This window comes from Pteronotus mesoamericanus, unplaced genomic scaffold, assembly GCF_021234165.1.
Source record: "Pteronotus mesoamericanus isolate MK-2021 breed Mesoamerican mustached bat unplaced genomic scaffold, CSHL_Meso_final scaffold_408, whole genome shotgun sequence".
Lineage (NCBI taxonomy): Eukaryota > Metazoa > Chordata > Mammalia > Chiroptera > Mormoopidae > Pteronotus > Pteronotus mesoamericanus.
Window position 1 is genome coordinate 4271200 of NW_026555315.1, and position 24739 is coordinate 4295938.

At 54.7% G+C, this 24739-nt stretch overlaps 1 protein-coding gene across 7 annotated transcripts in view; it reads right to left on the reverse strand.

Moving 5' to 3' along the window:
- Positions 1-18639, reverse strand: part of TMEM94 (transmembrane protein 94) — a 30630-nt gene extending 11991 nt beyond the window's left edge. For 6 of the 7 annotated variants that reach the window (XM_054593158.1, XM_054593156.1, XM_054593155.1 and 3 more), the window contains exons 1-5: positions 18523-18639; positions 10639-10768; positions 1306-1425; positions 859-986; positions 467-603 (exon numbers count right to left, since the gene is read on the reverse strand). In XM_054593158.1, coding sequence (XP_054449133.1) covers positions 467-603; positions 859-986; positions 1306-1425; positions 10639-10662 — 409 coding nt within the window. In that variant the 5' untranslated portion in view covers positions 10663-10768; positions 18523-18639. Of the gene's footprint in view, positions 1-466; positions 604-858; positions 987-1305; positions 1426-10638; positions 10769-16049; positions 16195-18522 lie in introns of those variants that run through there. The other variant, XM_054593152.1, reaches the window with a different exon arrangement.
- Positions 18640-24739: the final 6100 nt, after the last annotated feature.

The window sequence follows — 24739 nt, forward strand, 5'->3', positions numbered from 1 at the left end:
TTCTCCTTTAGGAACCGGGCTGCTCCGCCTGGGCCCCCGGCTCCCCACCCCCAGCCCCAGTCCTCGCAGGTCTCTTGACCTCTCTGGTCCACCTTCCCACCTCCCCCAGCCCGGTGCCATCAGACAAGGCAGACTTGGAAGACAAAATCTCCACTGTCCTCCTGCCAGGAGAGAGGGTCTTCCCTGTTAGTCTCCCAACTGACAGAGCAAGCCTACAAGCCAACAGGGCTGTTATCAGCCACCTGTCTACCCAGGCCGTGGCTGCGTACCCGCAGCGGCTCCATAGCTCTCCCTCTCTTGCTCCAAAGAGGGCAGGGTATCCCGCGACCTCGCCTGATGCCAAGAGCCCCCAGAATGCTGACCGGAAGCAACGCCTATGCACAAGGGCTCAGGAGGGGAGGTCTTCGGGTGCTGACCCACCACAGGGCACCTTTTCCCACCCGACGTGCCCGACCTGTGGTCTCACCTTGGATTTGGTCGATGATCCCTCGGAGCCTCCGCTCTACCTCCTGCCGCTTCAGCCGATCTTGCCGCCCAATGAGGAGGAGGTTGAGGAGCAGCAAGAGGAGCAGCGCGGAGGCGTTCACCAGCTCCACCCCGTGGCTGGCGGGAAGGGTGAGGGCTACTAGCACCAGCCCGGCCCACCCAGGGCCCTGGACCCCACACTCACACCCCGCCCAGACCCCCCTGGAGTTCCCGTTCTGCCAGCAGCCAGCCAAGGGACTGAGGGTCCCTGCACAACCCGGGCGCCGGCTGTGGGGGCAGCTTCAGGGCAGCAGCCCACCTTCCCGGGATGTCCCAGGGGGGACGAGGACCAGCCCCGACCCAGGAGGGAGAAGCTGGGCAGGGGCCACACACCTGCCGGCCGGCTGGCCCCCGTAGCAGCCCAGCAGCAGCAGCGCCGCCAGCAGCATGAGCGACGCACCCGGCCAGTGAAAGCAGGAGCAGCGGTTACCGTGGTGCAGGAAGCTGCGTCTCCACGCCTCCTGGGGAGCAACGGGGCAGCGGCGTGAGGGACGGGCTGGGCAAGGATGCAGGCAGGGGCCGTCTTCCCCTACCCCCTCCCCACCCAGTCCCCGTGGCCGCCTCTGCCTTCTCCTTCTGGTTTCAGCTGCGGTCCAGCCTGTGGGGCTCCCCCTCCCCCCGCAGCAAGAAGGGTCAGGACATCACGTTGAGAGGAACCCCAGCTTCTTCCTGATTGTCAGGGATGCCTGGGGGGCATGGTGCCGCCGGGCAACAGGCTGAGTGAGTACCCTGAGAATGGGCCCCGGGCTTCTCTGCCGGCCCAGCCAGGCTCCGGCCTACCTTCCAGGTGAGACACTTCTTCCGCTCCTTCAGGTGTCCTTCCAGCACCGCCTCCAGCTGCTCCTTCAGGATGCTGAGGGCCTTCCAGGTGGACAGGCCCAGGGCCAAGGGCGGCTCGTCCTGCAGGGAAGCAAGAGGTGCTTGGCGTGTCCCCGGTGGCCCCAGGTCCCTTCCAAGACACGGCTCTCCCCTCCCCAGGCCCTGCCTCCCTCCTCCTGAACCCTCACTGCCCCCTCCACTAGCCCCTGTCCCTCGGGTGTAAGCATGTTCAGATCTCCACCACACCAGAAGGCGTTCAAGTATATAGTCCCTCCTACTCTTCAAAGCCAAGTTTAAAACAAAAACAGAAACAAAACTCTCTATACTCGGTGTTTTCTAACTCACCTTTCACTCAACTTTCAACCCACGGCCGTCAGCACCTCCCAGCCCCACGGAGACTCTTGTCGCCGCTGCCTGCCCACCCGACCGCACTGCTGCCATCTTTAGATCCCATTACGCATGGGGCTTGGGGGAGTCTAACATGGAGATGCTAGCATTTCATTGCTCCTAGAGAAAAAATTAGGAAAACCCCCCACCATCTCACAGAAAGGAGGGGACTGCAACATACAACACCAGAAGGACACAATCTCCCAAAAAAGACAGCTGTTCCCAGAAACGGACCATGCACCAGCAACCCTTTCCCCTTCTCCCTCAGGATGGCGGGCAGGGTGGTCTCTGGGCGACCCTGGGAACCCCCTGCATGGTCCTCTGTGACCCCCAGCCTGGCCTCTCTCCTGTTTCCTCTTTTTCCGACTCCGTTCTTTCCCCTCTGCGACCCCACAGTCCACCCAGCACATCTTCACGACAGGAGGTACGCTTCCAGGGCAACCCTGGCCATAGTGACGGATGCAGCCACCACCCCACCGATAGGCTCACACCTCCTAGGTTCCACCTCCAGCCTGGTCACCGCCCTGAACGCCAACCCCTGTACTGAACTGCCTCACAGCTGGTTCAGAGGCACCTGAGTCCCTGCGTGCAAACCCGGGAATGGCCACCTGCCCCCACCTCCTGCCGGAGTCCGCACTCCTCCGCTGTCACCATCTCACTTGGTCCCTGGGCCAGAGCAGAGATCCCCCGCAACCGACCCCACCCAACCCCACCCTCCTCTTCCCACCCCCCGGTTGCTACCTTCAGTCTCTACATGTCCGAACCAACTGCAACACCCGCCAGAGTGAGTGAGCGCATGTCTGATCGCCTGACCCCTTTACCTTTAAAACCAGGTCCAGAGTCCTGAGCACACCCTGCCATCTGCTAGCTTCTCCCGCCTGCCTCCCTGCCACTCCTGACGCACACCATGCTCCGCCCCCCGCACCCCGCTCACGTGCAAATCCCGTTCTGTATTTTCCCCGCCAAGAACTCACTCCCCGCCCCAGATAGCTCTTACCTCTCCTGAGACTCAGCTCAAACAGCACCCGCTCTAGGAAATGTTCCCAAAACCCAGGGCTGCACTTGGGGGGCAGGTTTGTATTCCAATGGCACCCTGGGCACCCTGGCTCACAGGCTGCCCCGGCCAGGACTGTCACCGTAGATTTACCCGTCTGGTGCCCCACTAGGCTGCCCATTCCTGGGAAACAGGTACTGAGTTCTCTCATCCCCACACCCCCGGCCCACACCCGCTGGGACAGGGCCCAGCACCCAGCAGCAGCTCAGTGAAGACGCTCTGAGTGAACCATGACAATGAATGCACACACACGTGGCCTCACAGATCCCCATGATACCTTATCGGGGGTTATCCACCCAGGATCTGCAGCAGCAACACCTGGAGCCTTGAAAAACGGGGCTGTCCAGGCCCTACCCCAGACCTACTAAGTCCAAACTTGTGGGGGTGAGGCCTGTCCCAGGTGGAATCCAATGCACAGGTCCCCAGCGTTGTGGGGGAGGGGGGTCCTAGGGAAAAGGACACCCGGGACAGGCAATGCCTAGAGGCGGAGCAAATCTATCGCAGGGCCCCCCGGGAGAGCACCAGCGTGAGCCTCCACCAGGAAATGCTCCTGAGCGCGAGAGCCCCGGACCTTGGGGCACCAGGAAGGGCACTTGGGCTCATCCACGGAGCCTGAGTAAAGTCGCTGGGCCAGTAGCGCCCCGGCTGCCGCAGCGTGTGGCCCTCCCACCTCCGCTCCTATCACGCCGCCTGCCTCCCTGGGGTCGTCCTGGCTCTGCCCTCCACTCCGGATGTCTTCCTGCTGCCCATCTCCAGTCCTCGGCAGCCCCGCCCCTCACAGGACAGGTCTCCGAGACTAGAAGAGGATGCTGAGCTGGGAGGCCGTCTCTGCGGCTGCAGACCTGTCCCAGCTGCCCCAGGAGCAACCCCACCCTGGCCTAGTGCCAGCTTCCTCGGCCTGAGGGAGGAGGATGGGCTCCGGAGCCGGCCTGGCCCAACGGCTCCCCAGATCCCTTGCCTGTAACTCAGCTAATCCCCGCTCTCCACCGAGGCTTTGGGGGATTATGAAGATAAGAGCTGCTTCCTCCCCCAGGGGATGAGGCTGATTCTGAGCTCCAGGAGAGACAGCTCCTGGGCAGGGGGCCCGCCCCCCAGTACGGGTAAATACTTACCCCTAAGTACCCACATCCCTTGGCAGGCATCCCGGGGCCTCCCTGAGAGGCCCTGGTCCAAACCCACGTCAGGTAAGGCTCAGGTCTGCACCCGTCTCCTCGACTCCTGACGTGGACGGGAAGGAAGCCTCTGGGAGGGCTGTCGGGGCAGGAGAAGGACAAGGGGCCACAGGCCTTCCCAGGTCTAAGGGGCTGGCCCAGAGCAGGGATGCCCGTCCCCGCCAGCCCGGGGAAGGAGAGAGTCTGAAGGCACAGCCGCTGGGGACAGCCAGGGTGAGCGCGCGGGCTCGCCGAGGCCTGCCCTCCCCTTTGACCCTTTCTCCCTCAGGCTCAGCCTTCTGAGCTCCCTCCTCAGCCTGGGAAGTGACTGCCCCAGCCAGGCCTCCAGAAATGATAAAGGGAGAAAGCCTCCGGGAGGCAGGGAAGGCCTGGCCTGCAGAGGAAAGGGGCTGCGTGCCAAAAAGGCAGGCACTGGGCGGGAGAAAGGGAGGGCTGCCGGTCCCCTGGGAAACTGCTCGGTCTGCAGTGGGGACCGGGCTGGGGAAGGCAGGGACAGGCTGAAAGCACCCGCGCGCAAGCCAGGGCAGCGTCCCTCCTCTAGCCAGGCCTGTAGAACTTGGACACTCAGCAACTGCCCTCTGCTTGCCCTGTAGCTGTCCTGCCATCTGCTGCCTTAGTGCAGGTGCCCCAAACCCAGGACCTCCTCTGCCCCGCCATGCATTCACCCTCTCTCTCTCTGCCTCCGGGTTCCTAGAAGCTGCAGCCGCTGCTCCCTGTGCATGCGGAGGTGCGGGCCACAGGCTGGCAGATGCTCCTGGGGCAGGGCCAGCGGAGGCGGGAGGGAGCCTGCGGAGCTGGCTGCATGCGTCCACCCCCGCATGTTGTGTCTGGCCGGGAGCAGCAACTCCAGACTGATGATTAAAGACAACGCAGCGGAGGAAAAATAAGTCCTCCTGTAATTACGTGCCGCCCCAAGAAGCTGCCTGCCCGCACAGGCCGACCCGGGGCAAGGACAGAGCTGGCCGAGCCGGCCTACTCTCCTCGCCCCAGCCGCCCTTACCCACCTGTGCCGGCCACTCGCCGACCCGAAGGCAGCACCTCGCCCATCTCTGGCAGGGGAGCCCAATTTCAGGAAAAGGCACTGTTGCTCTCACCGTGCCAGGGTGTTTCTCCCTCGTGTGTGACAGCCAAGGCCGGAGGATGCCCTGGTGGAAAACTGTCACCCTCCCTGAGGGAAAGTCAGACAGCGCTGCTGGGCAAGCGGGCTCTGCCAACTCTTTCCAAAGCCTCAGTGGGACTGGGCGCCCTCGTGGGCCTGGGCACCTCCGGGGAGCCTGGGCGAGGATGGGGACGGTTTGTTTGAGAAATACGGTCCCGAGGTGTCCGTGTGCAACCCAGGGTCAGCTTTTCTTGCCTCCCAGGGCCAAGAAGGGTGAGGGAAATCTGCACACGCCTGAAGTACCTAAAGGAACTTCCTGCTTCCCAGATGCTCAGAAACCTCAAACCTCTCCCACCAGGCACCTCCAGAGCCGTCCCCGGGGCGACAAGCGATGGCTAACGGAGGCCTCTACGCCAGAGGGGAGGGGAGGCCCTGCTTCTCCGCTCACTGAGGCTTTGCAGGCAGAACCAACCCCGTCCCACTGGCTTAACTGCCCAGGCTCAGCCGGCAGCAAGAGAGATCAACTCGAGACCCTGGGAAGCCTGGGTCCGGGAGAGGCTGCCGCCAACCCCCGCTGGCGCTGGGCTACTCCTCTCCATTCTGTTGCCCAAGGGAGACAGTGGCAGAGCAGAGGGGCCTGGGGGTGCAGCAGCGGGGTGAGGACCCTGCTGCACAATAGGACCAGCCACGCAGGCCCAGAGCTGAGCATCTGGGTCAGTGATGAGCCAGCACACCTGCGCTCCCCTGCTCCACCGGCGTCCGGGTTCCCCGGTGGCCCAGAGCCAGAGGCCCCCCAGCCCCCGGCCCCTGTCCTTCTGGGGCTCCTCCGAGGCTCTGTCCGCACACCCACGTTTTCCTTCCTACTCCACCTGTTTTGGGAGCGAGCAGAATCAAGGACCCCCAGGCTCACGTAGACGGGTTATGAATGTAGACCTTGACCTCTGGCCTTGGCAACAGTAGATAACCACTAATTAGAGCTGGCTGGCCCCTTAGCCAAGTCCCTACCATCACAGCCTTCTTGGCCAACGCAGGCAGGGAGGGGACCCAAAGCTGGACACCACCTAACGCCTGAATCCCTGAAGCAGAGATCCAGCCCCAAGAGCCAGGACGTTTTTTAGCAGTCGTGATAAACCTCTTCTGAGTTTGGCCAGACACAAATCGGCTCTGTCTGCAGCCAGGCCAGCCAAAGCCACCAGTTTCCTCCCCCTCTTCACTCTCCAGGCGCAGGCTGACCTTAGCACTTTGGCTCAGCTCCTTCCGCCTGCGGACCCCAAAACCTAGAAAGGAACCACCCTGGCTCTGGTTGCTCCAGGGAGAAAAGCCCCCGGGCTAGCCCCGAGGAAGGCCGGCATCCGGACCCAAAGCTTCCCGTCTCTGATGCCCTGTCACCTGGGTCCCAGCATCCAGGAGACTGACGTCCCCCGGGAGGCTGGGCTCTACTCCTGCTCCCAGGTACCCCTGGGAGCCTGGCTGGCAGATCCTGAAACACACTAGCTTTCTGGCTTCCATTCCTGCTCCTTCCGGGGTCCTAGCTACCTCGTAACCCAAGCTGCCTCCGGTGGGGATCCATCTTCGGAGCTTGTGGCAGCTGCTACCTCGAAGCCTCCCGCACAAAGCAGAGAACAGGCATTTGGAACACAAACGGGAACCCACGCTGGCATACTCACTTTGTTGCGCTTGCCCTGAGGAGGCATCCATAGCTCTGCCTGCTTAAAGAGCATGAGCCACAAGGAGTCAGCTACAGAACTTCCAACGCCGCCCAGAGAGAGAGGGAGAAGAAAGGGGGAGGGCTAGAGAGCATGTGAGCCGGGGCCGGTGCTGCAGTGAGCGCGCAGCCCAGCGGAGCTCCAATCTGCTGATTAATTCAGCCTATTTCCAGTCCCGCTGCAGACTGAGGGAGGGAAGAGGAGGAGGCAGGCTGCACAGCAGCCGCGGGGAGGAGGGGCAGGGAGGGGAGGAGAGATAGAGCGTTGCAAGAAGTTTATAGATGCTCTGCCAGATGTCCGAGAGGTTGGCCTGCTAGTCAGAGGAGGCCACTGCGAGTAAGCAGAGGGGGTGATGTGCAGCCAAGAGGGGCGCGCAGCTGGGAGGAACAGTATAGGACGCGGCTGCTGTCCTCATGGCAACCACAGGCATCAAGGAGCACCTGGGCTCCTTTCCTTGGCCCAAGTCACTGGGCAAGGTTAGGGGCCCCATAGTGGAGAGCCTGCCATGGGAGGCCTCCCCAAAATCACCGAGACTCCCAGAGCGGAGCCAAGCCAATAACAGCTCTTTCCACAGTCAGAGTTGCAGGAAGGCGGGGAGGGGGGACTTGCAAGTTATTAATAGCAGCACATCCTGGGAGGAGGGGGAAGAACTGGCAACTGAGAAGCCTGAAGCAGTAACTTCCAGGAGGGCAGGGCAGGGCCAGGAAGCGAGCAGAAGAATCCAGTGCAGAAGGAAGAGCCAGCCCCAAAAGGAAGGGCCTCTGAAGATTCCCACACCTAGGACCCAACACCTGCCCACCAGGTGGGATGGGGACCCCAACAGCTGCTATCCAAGGAGCCTGAAGAGCGGGGGCAGCAGCTGATGAACGCCCTGGAGCAGTCAGACACACCTGCCACAGTGCTCCTGGGCCCAGGAGACTGCGGACACCCGGACACCTGTGACCTGGGGCTCCCGCCTCAGCACCGCCCTGAGCATCAGCAGAGCCGGGCCATCTTTCTGGGCCCCCAAGTTTGACATACAGGAAGCTGTCAGCACTTCCCCCGGGCGAAGGAGGGCAGAGGTCCTGGGACTGTATGGGAAACTTCTCCGCTTACGTCCAGGCCACCCTTAGGATAGGGCTGCAAAACCCCAGGGGAGAGGACACAGCCTAACGATCCAATAGCCACAGAGCGTGGGCTGGAGCCCGAGCCAATTCTCCAGGACCCGGGTTTCCTAGACGACACCATCTCAAGCTGCAGGGAAGGGGAGACTTCCCACCAGCCTCCCCCTCCCCGTTTTCTAGCACAGCTTGGCGGGGCGGGGGGCGCTCCCTCCCAAACCCAGGGCTGGGTGGGAAGGGAAAGGAGGGGCCGGCAGTCCAGAGGCTAAGGGCAGGAAGTCTCCCTGACGCCCGGGCCAGGGGAAGCAGGGTCAGCTTCTGAGCAGCCACCATCAGGGTGGCCGCTGCCTGTGCGGTCCGGCTGCACCTAGCACACTGCGAGGAGGACGACTCTTGGGCCCTGTCCCCTCCTCCCAGGTCACACCCCGGTAGCTTTCTCCCAAGGCGCGGCTCCCCAGGAACACAGCGAAGCCAGCACCCCACTGCCTGTGAGAGAGGCCCTGGGGCAACAGCGCTCCGGGTCCGAGCCAGAGGCTCTGCAGGGGCCCCTTCCCGTGCTGCCCACTTCAGCGAGGGGCTGGGCCGCTCTGCCTCTAAGAAGCGAAACCCAGGCCGTCGCTGCCACGGCACACCCACCACAGGCCGGAGGACTGGAGGCAGGGGAGGGGAGGCTCCGAAGGGGACACCTGAGGACAGGAAAGCCACAAAGAGAAGGGGGACAGGGTGCAGAAACTCAACCAGCAACAGCCAAACCGATGCTGGGCGACAGTAGGGACGACCGGCCCCCTTACCACCAACCGCCGCGATCCGGCGCTCCGTCTCCCACTCCTCCAAGAAGCCTTGGCCATCAGAGGCCACAGGGTTCATCCTGAGAGGCCCAGTTATACAGCTCGCCAGGTGCCGCGGGTAGGACACCCCCCACGTGCTATAACTTAGCTGCTCATACTAATTCCTCAACTGGGCTGTAAGCTTCTCCAAGCCAGGGGCCACCTCCCCAGTGCCTGGCGTGTTCCAACCCAAAGGAAGCATTCCATCAGTACCGCGGCTGCTGCTGCTGGCGATGCTGTCTAGCTCAGGACTCAACTACCCGGAAAGAGGAAGAAGAGGATAAAGAAAAATTCTCCAGGAAAAATGGCCCCCGAAAACTGGCCAGCCTGGGCTCTCGAGTGTTTGTCCTCAGGCTTGAGGGAGAAGCCTGCCCCTTGGCTCACAGAACTTCGCTCCCTCAATTTACTAGGAACTAACGTTTCAGCAGCAGGCTGGAACCAGAGGACAACACTGTCCTCTGTTTTGTGGCCAGTCAGCCTCATCCAGACAGACCGCCATGCCGTACACCATCACAGCGTGTGGCGGGGGAGCACGGGCACCCCCTGGAACTGCAACCCTTGCAACTGCAGGCTGTTGCGCGCAGGCTGGAGGAGGGGCGATGCAGCTTTCCCTGTGTGCCAGTCACTGCCAGGATGATCGCCTGCAGGGCGGCCAGAAGCATCTGCGAACAGGAGACTGGACCAACCTGCTGTAAGTCCAGGTGCACAAGCCCGTTCCACAGCTGGCCCGGGGCACGTGCAGCCCGGGGCAAGTGGGGCCTGGGGCTGGACACGTCGGGCACTTGGCCAGGCACCACCAGGGGCCACGGCTCCCTCTCCAAACTTCCCAAGATGCCTTTGGCAGGGAGATCACTATCCATAAGTTCAAATTAATAAATATTTATCACGCCCTTGCTACATGCCAGGGTCTATGCTAAGAGCCAGGGCACAGACAGAGTATTTAATACAGTGTAGCAAGTACGACGGTGGAGGCCGATGATGCTAGAATGAGGGACCTCTGGAGAGCGGAAGGAGGGTTTATGGGGCAAAGATGACGCTTAGCTTTAGCCTTGAAGAAAGAAGAGTAGGGGTTTGCCTGGAAAATGGGTGGGTAACTGCCTAAATGTGAAGTGCGTGCCCAAGGCGGGGAAGGCTGGGGACGCTGGGCCAATGGCCAGGAACCGGACTAGGGAGGACTCTGTACTCTACACTAAAGGTTTCAGCAGGTGGCACAAAGCCATTGACAACTTCGAAGCAGGGGTGGCGAAAGGTCAGCTCTGCGTGTTGGACAGCCTTCGCTGACAGCCGAGCAGAGGAAGGAGTCAGACACAGAGGGGCCAGCTGGAAGGCGTGGCACCAGTCCAGGCGAGGGACGAAAGGACCTCCTCAAGGGCAGCCTTTGCCCAGGAGAGGGACATGCCGATGACAACTCTACCTCCATGCAGAGCCGGTGTGCCGGGAGGCTGGTGCACCCGAGGTCAGGCTACGGGAAGGAGGAGGCCTGGACCCCCCTCCCCCGGCGGCTCCGCTCCCGCTGACTGCGCAGCCCTGTCTGCAGTCTGACTGGGAGCTCTTCCCTAACCACAGACAGGGTGCCCAACAGTGCTCGCCATGGCTCAGCAGGCTGGGGCAGAGCCCCAGCGAGGAGCAAACAAACGAAATTACACAGCCCTGGGCGAGAAGTGAAAGGCTGGCTCGGGGCCAACCCAAGTCAGAAACCCGCTGCCTTGCAGTCGCGTTAACTAGCTGGCCCGCCTCTGTCCTGAACTTACAGCTCCCCGAGCCTGTTTTCCAGCCGAGCGCTGCACCCTCTCAGGGGGAAACACATTCACATCCCCCAAGCCCCTGAGCCCCGCCCCTCTCTCACTTTTGGTTTAAAGACCCCAAATGAGGACCTCCCAGGCAAACGCAAGTGCGGAGAGTCCAACAGACACACAGGCAATCCCCACGAGGGAGCCGAATATGCCTACCGCACGCTTCTCCTTCAGATCCATGGGCCCAGAGTACTGCAGGCATGCCCAGGTGAGTGTGGTCAGCCCCGAAAGGAAGGCTCTTCCCCAACATGGACAAACCCCAGTGACTCTGTCACAGTCGCAGCATCTGGGGGGAAATGAGAAAGAAATCACGTCAGTCCAGATTGCTGGGACAGGTGGCTATTGTGAAACACAACAGTCTCCTCTAAACAACAGAGTGGCGGGTGGAGAAGTGGCTCCCGACCCCAGCGACCCCGGCCGCCTGGTCCTGGAGCACAGCTTCCCTGAGCGGCCGGCCGCGGGCAGCGCTGTTCTCGGGGCCCAGGAGGGTGAGGGCGTTGGAGGGGATGCCTGGGGGGGTGGGGGCAAGCTTTCCATCTCTTAACCCTCATTTTCAGAGGCACACAGGTTTCTTTTCACGTGTACGCTTTCACTCGCTGACTCCCAGCGGGAAGGGAAAGCCTGAGCTTATCAGCTTTTCAGGAAGTGAAGGTAAGTTTTCAGGTGAACTGGACTCCAGATACAACTCGAATAATCAGGGGGGTGGCAAGAGGGGCAGCAGGGATGATAGAAAGCAGAGACGTGCTCACGCCGCGGCTGCCACCAAGAGCCACGTGCGGGGAACACACGCCGCCCATGCCAACACATGCCCGCCTGCGGACAGCCGGGCCTCACGGGCGGTGTGCCGACAGGGCTGCGCTCACCGGGCGCCTGGGTGCTGCTCCACAAGGACGCGCGAGCCAGGCTGAGTCCCATACGGAAGGTGACGAGTGGCCCTACCTCCCCTTCCTCAAGCCCCTGCCCACATGAGCCCTGGCCCGCACCCACCCACCCTGACAGCCAATACACTTTCGTGGTTTCAGACCAGGGCGTGTTTGGGTAAAGAGTGCCACTGAGTCATCTGGTTTGGTGCCCGGCGACTCCTCGTGCAGAAAGCGCCCACCTGCTGACGAGGGCCATTCTCCTCGGGGGCCTGTGGCAAAGCCACGTGAGGAGGAGCCAGTCAGAATCCTGGAGAGCCGGCCCCCAAGAGCGCTGTCTAGAAACAAAAAGAGCTGTGTCCGGGGACCCCAGCCCCGAGGCCCGGGCCCTGCTGCCACCAACCCCTCTCTGAAATCCTGTCCCATTCCCCACAAGGCAGCGTCGGTGCCGACATCGCAGGCCCCTGCTGCCAGGTCCCTACCTCCCGCTGGCTTCGCAGCCAGGGCATCAACACTGAGTAAGCCCGGGAGGGTCAGAGACAGACGGGGACACTGGAAGCAGCGTCGCCAGGCAGGGACATTTGCTCTTTGGCAGGCAACTGAAACAGGATCCCGAGAGGCCGAGCCCACTTCTCCCCAAGGCCACTCTGCCTCGGGCCGCCCAGGCCCTGTTTACAAGTACAGCTCGGGTCCCCATGACGCTCCGTCCCAGCAGGGGCTGGGTGAGGTCGTCGCCACCCGGGGAAAGGCACCAGGACCCAGAGGGGAACTGCGCTTAACTCCTGCCAACGCTGAAACAGCGAAACAGCTCTGCAGCCAGCTGGGACCACAGAGGTTTGGAGAGGGCAGCCAGGAGCAGGGCATGCTTCTGGGAGTCTCTGTTTTCCCATCACTCCATACATGGGGTTCTGGGAGAGCGCTGTCCTCAGCTGCTGACCTGAAACCAGCAGCTGTATCCTTAAAGGGCCCGTTCAATTCCTGGCCCACTGTGGGGACAAAAGCACAGGCTTCACAGCCAAATACCCCTGGGCTCAAAGCCTGACTCTGCCACGTACCAGGTGCTAAGTGACCTTAGCCAATGACTCGTCTCTCTGAGCTTCAATGACCTTGTTCATAGAATGGAAACGATAATACCTATTTCACAGAGGTGCAAAAAAAAGGATGTAAAATATTATATGCAGAGGGTCTAGTATAGTATTTGACACATACTAGGTCTTAATACATAGTTGTTATTACTGTCATCAGCAAACAAGAAATATGATCAAAGTCCTGCTGAAGTAAAAAATGAGAACTCAAAAGTAAGGAGGAAAAAAGAAAAAAAAGGTATAAGGACTGTAAAGAAATAGGCAGAAGTGTCTATTTGCAGAAGACTAAATTATATGTTTAAAAATCTTCAGGAACATACAAATAAAATATTAGAGCAAATAAGTGTGCAAGGTTTCAGGATATAGGGTCAAAATACAAATATAAATTAAATGTTGATAGGCTATTGTAAAATACAGAAAAATAAAAAATTTAAAGTATCACTTATAACAGTACGAAAAGACATGAAATACTCAGGGATAACTTTCACAAAAGTATATATAAACTTGTTTACAGCTGAGAGAAATAAAAGAAGATCTAACTAAATGGAGAGATATACCACGCTCACGGATTGAAAGACTCAATGTTAAGATGTCAGTTACCTCCCAAATTATCTATAGGTTCAATACAATCTCAATCAAAATCCCAGATGACATTTTTATAGAAATGGACAAGCTGATTCTAAAATGTATATGGAAAGGTAAAGAATCTACAGTAGGCAGAACAGTTTTGAAAAAGAAAAATCGTTAGAGGACGTACACTGCCTGATTTCAAGACTAACTTATAACTACAGAAATCAAGACATGCGGTACTGGTATAAGGAGAGACATTACAGCTCAATGGCACAGAAAAGAAAGTCCAGAAACAGGCCATGTGTATGAAAAACAAACCTGGACCCTCACCACATACCCTACATGAAAATGACCTCAAAATGGATCCCAATCGAAATGTAAAAATTAAAACGATAAAACTCCTAGAAGAAAATATGGGGGGTGGGAATCTTTGTACCTTGGGATAAGCAAAGACTTCTTACAACACAAAAACACAAGTCGTAAAAGAAACCAACTTCATATATTTAATAAGCGTAAGGAATAATCTTGTTTTCCAAGAATATAAGATGAGGTCCCTTCTTTCAAGGGATTTAGAATAAAGCCAGTTTGGGGCAGTTGTGAGAAAAGAAAACAAAAATTTAAGTTGACATTGAAATAGTAAATGAGAACTGCAAATAGGTGCTGCAGGATTTCAAGGAGAAAGAGATCCCCGGGGGGTCGGGGAGCCAGGGAGCGCATCCCGAAAGAAGCCAGGCCTGAGCCGTGCCCTGAGGAAAGCTTAGGAGCGGGGAGAATGACAGCAACCCCAGCAAGAGCTGAAAGCACCAACAAAGGCACCCAGGAAGAAATGGGGAGCCTTTTGGAAAGCTGGTGATTCGACTTGTTTGATTAGAGCAGAAGGCCTGAGCAGGGCAGGAAATCGGGGGCTGAAATGCACAGGCCCTGGAAGTCCAAAACCAGGAGGCTCTGAGCGGTCTCGGAGGGTTTCTGAGTGGTCTACGAGGGTGGAGAATAAATCAGTCAAGAAAGGGAAAGAAGTCACAGACAGAAGAGTTAGAAGAAAATTAAGACACAATATCCTTGATTTGTCATGTCACGTATCTAGACAAAGGCAAACAGAGAAGCCGTGAAAACAAACGGCTGGATGCTTCCCGCTGCCAAGCTCAGACACCAGCAACATGAAGAACTAAATGGGCGTCCACGGTTCAGGGTTAGGGTGAGGTAAGGGGTTGGCCGTCCTTCTTATCCCTTCTAATATAACCTTCATTACCTGAGCTTACACTTGAGCCACACCCAACACACCAAACCACAGTCTGGCAGGCTCGTGTTCCGCCGAAAAGCTGTGCCCAAGGAGCACTAACGGATGGACTGATGTTCTGCTGGGGGAAGGCTTTTAATAGCAAGCCTCTGGGTTCTATCGCTGGTGAGATCCTAATCCATACTCTTATCCCTGAGTTGAGTGAGGAAACAGATGGTATGCTAATCAAATTCTTGGATGGCATAAACTTGGAAAGTAGACCAAAGTCAAAATCCAAGAAGATCTCAACAGGCTGAAATGATGGGCCAAATCTAAAAGATTCAATTTAAGTGTAATACTTTCAGTGCGAAGTCCTGCCCTTAGGCTCAAAAACCATTGTACAAAACTACCATAAATGCAATTTCAATGCAAGTGACATGGCTGCCCAAAGTTCATTCATACTTAGGCTGCATTAACAGACATGCCGTGTCCCCAGAAGGAGAGGGGTAAGTCTGATGTCTGTACCTAGCAAGGCACACCTGGAATATTTTGTTCATTTGTGCATCACACACCTCTAAGAAAGACAAAACTGGGACAGCTCAAGACAGCAGCCATCAGATTGGAGAAATTATGACATGAGAAATGGTGGGAAGAACTGAAGACACTGGGACAGGACACCAAAAACACCTCAGGTGAGAGCAGAGCTAGTCGGGCACGATGGCCGCCAGAGAAGGAAGGGCCCGGCTTCCTCGGGAGGCTCCAAACAGGGACCGGGCCAGCGGGGGGAAGATGTAAGGATGCAGACTGGATTCAGTATGAGCCGTATCTCCTACATAGTTAGAACTGTAATTTTAAAAAACAGAAATAGGCTGCGCGGAGAGGCGATGGTTCCCCGGCAGTACAGAGATCCACGTGGAGGCTGGGAAGTTACGACGATGAGACATACATCAGGTTGCACATAAGAAAGAAATGACTTTTTATGACCTTTCCTAACCCTGAGAGATGATGAAAGCAAGAAATCCAATGGCTCCAACACATGAAAAGATGTTCCTAGTCAACTTTAGAGATGCGGGTACTCTTTTTAAACACACCTTTGGGTCGCTCTCAAGTATATGTCTTTCCCAAGTGTTTCCCCAGTATTTGTCTGTTCTGCTAAAGAAGACATCGACCATGGATCTTTTTTTTTTTTTAAAGGACCCTGAAATTAAGAAAACTGAGCTCATATAATTACACTAAGATTTCTAGTTTCCCAAAGGCCCTGAAAGGGTCTCCTCGCCTTGGGCACCTCTCTCCTCGGTCACCTTTGGCCTTTCGAGCCAGCAGAACCCCAAGCAATCAGTGTGAGATGCGCCCAGCCTAGCACAGGCCTTGTGCGGGTCTAAATCCGGCCCTTCCCCTACTCCCCGCACCATGTGACCGACTGTTTACTACTGTCCCAGCCACCACAGGCAAAGCTTATTATTACACAAACCCCCGCTCACCAACCAAACCACACATTTCGGCTGGCAGGTCCACTCGGAAGAAGAACATCCCTGCCGCAGCCATGGCCCAGCCTGAGGGCCCTCCGGCTCCCCGGTGCTGTTGCCAACCAGCCCCGGCCTACTGGGAAGCCAGGGCTCAAACCGCATTTTTGAAGGAGCTTATCTTTTAGGTAAAGAAATCCACTGTCATGGAAACAAGACAGACACAATAACAAGATACAAAATATTGACACGCATCTACCGGCGGAGAAGTGCCATCCGTGACCCGGGCCTTCTCATCTGAACACCAGGATGGATTTAGAGGCTTTGTGTCTTCCCAGCTGACCGCCACTGGAAGAGCTCACACTTGACTCACCAGATGAGGTTCGATAAAGCCTTGGGTGTAGGTAATATATACATTAGCGCTCCTCCCTCTCCCTGTGGAAAGCATTCCCCAAGCCCAGCATTAGGGAAAGAGCAGCTGGGAGGGGGGTCAAGGATACCCAAGGACTGCGACCTTCATTTCTCGTTTGTCCTGCAGGAGTTAAGCTTTCCAAAAGGCTGATTCTCAGCACTAAGAGCTGGCACTCCCTAGCAACTTCTCAAAATAGAAATGTAAAGGGCTTTCTGTTTTCTTCCATCTCAAGGCCCAGCCTGGCTCTCCCAGTCTAATCTCCTGAGGTCGGGTCACCACACAAGGAGCAGGGTCTGGGTGGGTAGGGGTTCAAGGGCAGTTAACTCTCACTTATTTGGCGGCTGATTATCAAAGGGATCGTTTGTACTCCACCTCCCTGGTCAACGCACTGCTCCATGGTATCCAACTACAAAGACTTTTCCTTTCGGAAGTTTTGACAAGAAGAAGCAGTGAGCAAGAAAGTGAAGTTAACGTGGCAGCTAAAACACGCCTTGCAGAGGATTTGTGGAGTTTATTTGAATATGCTACCCCCAGTTCCAGGCTTAGTGACAGTCTACATGCTGGTGTGTTCTGATCTTTACGGTGATTTTCAAAGTGTTTTAATCCACATACCACTTTTACTCAACTCTTTAGATAATGAACCTTACTTGTGCCATCGTTTGTTTTGTTTCTTTGTTTTGAATTTAGACTACCTCATTGGAATACTAAGATCAGCACTTCTTTTTGCCAAGATCACTATAAAGACACACCACAGTGGTATTTCTTCTTTCCTCAGTGGTTCTCAACATTTTTCTGCCTCTGCTCTGTTCTTACACAACACATTCCCCTTAATAACATCTCTAATGACACTACAGTGGCTCCCAAAAACGGAGGAAGAGGTTACTTTGCCCTGATTCCACCCCTCCCTGTCTTCCCTGGGAATCATGGGAATCATGTATGTCCCCAAAGAGAGAGAGAGAGATCACAGTAAATATTAATACAAGAAATTAGTCAGTGAACTACCTGCTGGTTACTTAAAATTAATGAATGCAAAAGTATTAAGAACCTAGTAAGTGCTATACCCTATGCTACAGACCTTTTATACACCATCTCATTTAAAGCTCCAACTACCCTGCAAGAGGTCCAGAGATGTTCAGGAACTCGAGTTTCTCAGATCACACCTAGGAAACAATGGGTTCTAGCGGATAAACAACTCCAGGGTCAGGACTTGCAGAGCTCCAGCCCTGGCTGTCGGTGACCCTGGCCCTGCCTCTTTGCTTCTCCCAACAGTTAGTCTCGTGTGTAAAATAAAAAGATTAAAACTCCCCTCTCCTCAGATATAGAAGCTCACAGATAAGATGCATAATACATGACATATACATGAGTTTAAAAAAAACCAAAACCAGAAACAAAACCTCCCCTCTCCTCACTTCCATCTTCTAAGAGAACCATACATAACTAACTGAATTATACCCCTAAAGCTGAGGGTCTTGGATAAAGCATAAGAAAACTACCACCTCTTCCAATGCACAAAATCCCATACTAGGAGTAAACAATCTCAATACAGAGCTCCCTCCTTTTTTGCCCAAGAGCCACGCGAAAACTCGCACCAGAGGGTGGGTTGTAGCAGCACGTGACCGAATCAATGAGCACACCAAAATGCAGCCTGTGGTTACACACCAATGAAAAGAGGGCAGGGTTTCCCTCTTAACTGGCGCGGGGCACAGGGCAGGGGCTCACACCGTGGCACCCGAGGGACTGTAAGAACTGGACTCTAAGGGTGGGCGGCAAAGGAATGAGAACATAGCACAGAAATCAGTTTATAGGATGCCAGGTATCGTGTTCCTCTGGTTGCTTCTAATGAGTCTTTAAAAGAGTCTGGTTAAGATGGAAGGGGGGGAAAAAAAAGTACTGCACGCTCCAAACTGCAACGTCGCTGCTCAGGGTAGAGAAGCCCCTAGGCTGGCTCCATCCATCGGGACACGGGGACTCGGTCAGCACGAGGGCCAGGGCAGCAGCTGTGGGCGCGCGCAGGGGAGACAACTGTCTGTGCCGGGGTCGTGGTGGGGCCAGGGATGGGGACTCCCGGGTGCCTATAAATACGCCAGACGTCAGCGGTGGAAACCCTCTGGGCCAGGGCCCAGCCGCGACAAACCCGGGCAAGTCTCTTTGTCGGTGGGAGAGTTAGATTTTTGACATGGGACCTCCTACAATGGGCCTAGCCAGGGCCGAGGGCAAGTAATGAGCGCCTGAGGGGAGGAAATGCCAAGGAGCTGAAGGCCAGGACCAGTCCCTTGACACATTCTCCGAAGGAATCCCCGAAGGCCATTCCCGGGGTGCAGACCCCAGCCTCCCCTCGCCTCAGCCAAGAACCAGAGGACGCGTAAGGCGGTGTCCCACGCCCCCTTGCTCCCTTGTACCCCTTGCTTCGGGCCACAGGCCTCCTCGTACTTACCTGGGCCCGGGGGCCTGTATTCCTCGCCTGCGTCTTCTCCCTCCCTGCCCCCTACTCACTTCGTGTCCCCTCCTCCGGGGGCCGCAGCCATGTCTGCTACTGGCAACTCTAAGGGGGCTTGCCTCCCATCTCAGACAACCGAGGCGCCATTAGCAAGCTAAAATTTTGGGCGTCTATTGGTCGAAATCCGAGATGGGCGGGAGTTACTGGCTTTTTATTGGCTACGCGGCGCGCTAGGCTGTAGCTGCAACCGCCCCTTCGGGAGCCTGGCGGAATCAAGTCCCAAGTGATCCCAGCCCGACAGCACGCAACCATTGTGCTTCCTTGGGCGTAATATCAAGGCGCTTACTGGTCTAAAGGTCCTGACCAGAGGCGAGGGCACGGTGTCCTCCTCGATTAGTTTCCCTACAGAATTATTCTAAAAAGATGGACAGAGACACCCACCTCCACGCCTTATTTTTTATTTTTTAAGGAAGCCCTTCTAACTTCCCTCCTTGTTGCCTGGAACAAATGCCTAGAGACACCTTGCTGGGAGTCCCTTAGCGACTACTACTGCGTCCAAAGCAAAGCTGGCGAATCGAAGGCAGTACTGCCCTTTTCCCCCTCGGCTGAGCTCTCAAGGGAAAGAAACAAGTTAAAAATTTTTTTCTAGGAAATTAGAGAAATCGCCTGGGAGACCTCCCATGGGAAAACAAAGCAAGCCTGTGTCAGTATTTACGCCTGTTTTCCCAGAGATCCAAGTCTGGAGACTTGGGTTTGGTTTTGTTTTTTAATCTGCTTATAAAATTGGAAGAGGGTCATGCGGCCCTGGGAAATAGGAACCCCTTCCCCCTGTTAAATGAATTTAATTATGTAGTTAAAAATCTCAGCTGCTCAAGAAGGTGCTATTTCAGGACCTAATCTTGTATGTTTGAACTGTTTTCGCTGTTGCCCAAAACACCGGTGGAATCATGGCACTTTCCTGCATGCAAAAATCTGCAGCTTGTTTCTGCAAATAGGCAAAGTCCGTATCTCCCTGCCTGACATTCGAAGCCCTCATAAATCAACTGAGACCCATCTCCGGGCTTAACTCCTTGCTGTACTGCAGCCACGCGCGTTCACCACCCCCCCGCAAATCAGCGATTTTCAACCTTTCTCATCTTGTGGCACATGGAAACTAATTACTAAAATTCTGCAGCGCGCTGATCTGACAGGAAAAAAAAGTATAATTTGGATTTGTTCACACCGGGTTGCTATTGTTGCATTGATTGTTGTCCTTTTTCTTTTTTTTTTTTAATTTGACAATCTAAAGGAAAACAGGTCAGTACCCCTGACTAAACAGTCAGGAATTGCATGTTTTAAAACTTGCAGCACACCTGTTGAAATCACTGTCCTCAATGCACCTGGGACCCTACCACCTCTTTGCCCGAGAGGCCCCCAGTGCTTTGAAGTTTCTTTCCTACTTAACCGATGGTGATGATCCCTGGCGCCAATTCAACGCTAGCAAGAATCCCCAATTTGGAATGTGGTGAAGAAGGAAACTGTTCAAGGCAACACAATTCAACTGTGATAGAGCACGGTGGCGAGGCAGCTCCGGGCCAGGCCCCCCTCCAGCCAGACAGCTCTGCTCCGCTCCGCTCCGCTCCTCGCTAGCCTGCTTCGTGCTACGCCCCCTGCCCCACTGAGCTGCAGTGGGCTCTGTTCTGGCCTGTGCTGGTCTGCTCTGCTCTGCAAAGACATCTTTGGTATTCCAGCTCAGACGGGGAAACGCGATCTTCAGTCTTCAGTGTAAAGGGGAAGTGCACTACCAGAGCCAGAAGGGAACTCGCTTACAGGGACAGAAATCCCTGCCTGATCCCCACAGCTCAGATTGGATGGGGAAAGCCTCAGTCCTTCCTATTGGTTAAAATGTGATTCCAGGAACTGCTTTATAAGGGCTGGCTCAGATGGCAGAAAAGCTTTGCAGACCAGCAGGTTAGTGCAGAAGTAGGTGGTTCAGTGCATGTTTCCCTGTCAAGTGCAGTTTGCAATACAGGCCCCTGTATAGGCTCTATTCTTTAAAATTTGAGCCCAGTTAGCCACCAGGAGCCCCTTCCAGTAGGTATCTCCTTTCTCAGGACCCACACTGCCAATAAAGCCAAGATTCAATACATGCCCATCCTATAGGTCCACCTCCAATTCTACCTGCCCAAAAGCCTTCCCTGACCTTTAGTCTTTGAAACTCTCTGTAGCACTGTGCCTCTCCTTGTCATCTCCACTATGTCCTTTACAAAACTTTGTTTTGCACCGCATTGTTTCTGTAAGACCTCAGGCTCCCTGAAGGCAGCTGGCTTATCCCGGCAGTCCCCACAGCCCCTTACTCAGAGCTGGTACCCAGCAAATGCTTGCTGAACTGCCCTCGTCAACTGCCTGTATCTTAATGTCTTTCTACTTCATCCCGGAAGGTTTACATGGCTACAGTTGGAAGGTTAACAAATGTAACATAATAATCCTGCCCTGCTCCACCCTGTACCCCCTCTATCCACCACCCCCACCCTGGCCACACTTGTTTCTCTGCTTCGTTGGGTTTTATGAGTGTTACTCAACAAACTTGCGCTGTGCGAGTGCCTACCAGTTTCAGGGGCTGTGCTACAGCCCTCCACCCCCTGACCATCCCCTCTGTGCGTCTTCCCAGCCACGCAGCTTTGCTAACATCAGTCAGATCACTCAAGCCAAAGCACGCCAACGCAACCGCTCTAACTTCACCCTGGCTAGCCTTTCGGTGGCTCTGAGGTCCTTAGGGACAGGTCTAGTTGGTTGTGTAGCAACCCTAGGGAGCTATGGCAACCCTTCTTCATTTCTCTGCAGCCTCCAAAATGGCCTCAATGAGAAGACAAGGACCGTCCAGTAGAGACTTCTCATCCACTTTATCTACTTCTATTTCCCTCTCAACATTCCTCCAAGGAGGAGATACTCCTCTCCCTTTCCCCACCTCTATTCTCAGTCGCTTTCCCGATCCCAGCCGAGTGCCCTTGCCTTGGCTCAGCTTCTGTTGTTTGCTGTGCCTGAAATGCCCTTCCCACCTCCTTTGTCCTTAAAGATCAAGTCGACTTGTCCCTGCTCTGTTTTCTCATAAGTCCCTGTAGATAAGTGTATCATTTCACTTACCACATTGTTTTATATCTTTGGCAGGAAAATAATATCAATAATGCATTAGAGTTCACAGTCTCTCCCTGCCTGCCTGCTACAGAGGCCTCTGTCGGCGCCCGATAGGTGCCCAGCTCGCCGCGCAGTGCCGGAATAGCAGGTGAAAGGTGGGGTGGAGAAGGGCTGAGCCCTGGGTTTGGTTTGCTTCGGATACCTGAGGGCAGGTAGGTTTTAAAAGGGGGCAGGAGAAAATGAAGAGAGAAGAGCTAAGAGGGTGTGGATTAGGGAAGAGCTGGGGGCAGCTTGGAGGGAGGGAAAAGAGAAGCTTTAACTCAGCGTGAGAAATTCCTTAGGTGAATAGCTGAAATGCCTTTCCCTTACTCTTCTGATTCTGTATTGCGACCTGGGAACCTCACAGGTCAACACAGGGTCCTCCTTAGCAGATAGGAGGAGGGAAAGAGGAATGAAAAATAGGATTTTAAGAAGGTTTCTTGTAAATCATTGATGTAATTCCCCCCACCCTTGGCATTTTTCTCAAGAGACTTCAAAGATTCGAAGTGTCTTTGCAATTATTTTTGGATGCCAACTAACTTTTCTTGGTATATAATTCTGTACAGAGACAGAATGTATCATAGCTAGGCTTTATATAGTTAATAACAGTATGTACTTATGTGTCCTTTCTCTTCCTGCGAGCCCCCTGAGTGCAAGGACTGTGTCCCATCCCCCTTTGTGTCACTACTGACTAACAAAGTACCTGGCACACAGTAGGTACCTAAGAAATGAGTGTTGAATAAATGAGCTGGTGCCCAGTTATCCTCTCTCTCTAGTATCTTCAGCTGCTTCCTTTTCTTTGGCTCTTCCCCCCACCTCTATGAACACATTCATAGTTCTCACCTCTCTTAAAACAAAAGGAGGAGGAGGGTGTAGGCCAGAGGGAAAAGAGACAGAGAAGGGGAGAAGAAGAAAGAGAGGGGGAAGGAGGAGGAAGAGGAGAAGACCTTCATTCAGCGTTAAATGGTCTGCCCTATGTGACACTTCCTGCCATGTAGCTGATGAATCAGCAAGCAAGAGGCTCCTCCCCTTCTGCGGTGTTATGTCTCTGTGGCACTAGCCAGTGCAGTGACCCCCCGTGACTTCACCCGAGCTGTTACAGCCAGCAGAGAATCACTGCTTCACTCCTTTTGTGACCCTGTGGAATATTTAAGAGAGATAACCGAAAAATGCACTGTCCCGTGACTTTAAGAAAGACGTTTCAAAGTTGTCAAAGCAGCCTAGAATGAACCTCTTCAAAACTGACCGGTGACATTACACATAGTGTGTTGGCTTCCCTGCCAATCAGTTAGCACAAATTTACTGAGTCCCCTGTAGGTGCCAGGCCTGGGCCTGGATGTGAGACATGTTACAATGAACAAAACGGAGAGGATCCCTGCCTTCAAGTCAGTATTGTAGTGGGAGAGACAAGACCTTAAACAAAGAAATTATTATATCTCCAGAAGCGTGTGAAATGCTGCAAATGAGCATCTCTCAAGGCATCCTAATGACCGCACCTTGGGTGGCTCGGAAAGGCTTCCCTGAAGAGGCGATGTTTAAGCTGACATCCGAACAATGACTGCAAGTCAGCCAAGCAACGGGAACGAGGGCAAACATTGCAGACGGAGGGGGCGGCAGGTGCAAAGGCCCTGGGGAAACCTGAGGGTATGAGACCGAGGAACTAAAGGGGATTCCTCCATACCTGAAACGGGAAAGGGGGAGAGCAGAGTGGTGAGAAGCAGAGCTAGAGAAGCCAGGGGGCAGCTCATGCGGGGTCTTCTGCGCCATGTTAAGAGTTTTGAGCTTTATCCTGAGGGCGATGAAAACCAGTTGGCAAATTTTACACTTGAGAGCGCTGTGATCTGATTGGCGTTTATAAAAATCCTTGGTTTGGCTGCTGAGTAGAGAATGGATTGTAGAGAAGCACAAACAGTTCTGAGAAGCCCAGAGAGGAGGCTGTGAGCAACACAGACCCCGTGCTAAGTGGTAGCAGCCCGGGTGGCAAGACAGAGATGCATTCGAGAGATACTGAGCAGGCAGGCTAGGCCAAATTCAGTGACGGATTGGATTTAAATTCCGGCAGAAAGAGGGAGGAAGAACTCCTGGGTTTCTATAGCCTGGATGTCACATGATGTCAGTTATACAAAGTGCCTCTGTTCAGCCCCAGGTGCCTCGAAAAGGCTCGTTTAGAGTGAACAAAGCATCATCCAGAAAACATACTTGTTTATTTGTAAGGCTTCACTTCAGCTGGATGGAGATGTGAGAGGTGAGTCAGAAAACATGAGTAGCTCAGCAGGGCTGCTTCACATTTTTGAACAGGAGTGACACGCTGAATCACATCCAAGCAGAAACAAGCCTGTCCCCCTCCCACTCCAGCCTCCTCGTCATTGCGACATCCTGTCAGACTAATCATTCGTTCAAAGGTGGCAGGATGGAATGGTGATTGCTCAAGGTCCCTGGGCTGAAATTCTTTCAGCTTGACTGCGATTCACGCCACGATCAGAACTCGAGTCTCTCACCAGAGACCAGTGCCAGGGTCCGCATTCTGCGAAGGGCTGATGGGCAGCATTCGTTGTTGAAGCCAAGGTCTCAGACCAACCGATGGCCGCTTCCAGGCTCTTCGAAAGGAGGGACCGACCGATCAAAGGATGCGAGTAGACAGTTTACACAGGAAGAAACCAAATTTTAGGAATTGATTAGGGGGGTATGGACCTCACTAGTAAGCAAAGAATAATTCAAACAAACACAGAGGTGCCATGTCTCATCTATTAAATAATGCTAAGCCTGTGTTTGTATAACCTCATACATTCATACCTTATTTTTTTTATTACAATGTACATTGTTACAATATCTTTTCTGGGCGATCTGACAGCAGGTAATAAAGACCCTGAAATGATCGATTCTGTCTTGACTATCTCTTTTTATGGTAATACAACTTTAGGAAATAACTCCAAAGCTGTGTGTAGATAGGTACACCACAAACTTACACAGTATTATGTGCCAATTAGACCTCAATTTTTTAAAAGGGGAAAAAAAGAATAAGCTAAGCTATTATAAGGGTTATCCGTGAGGCTCATGGTAC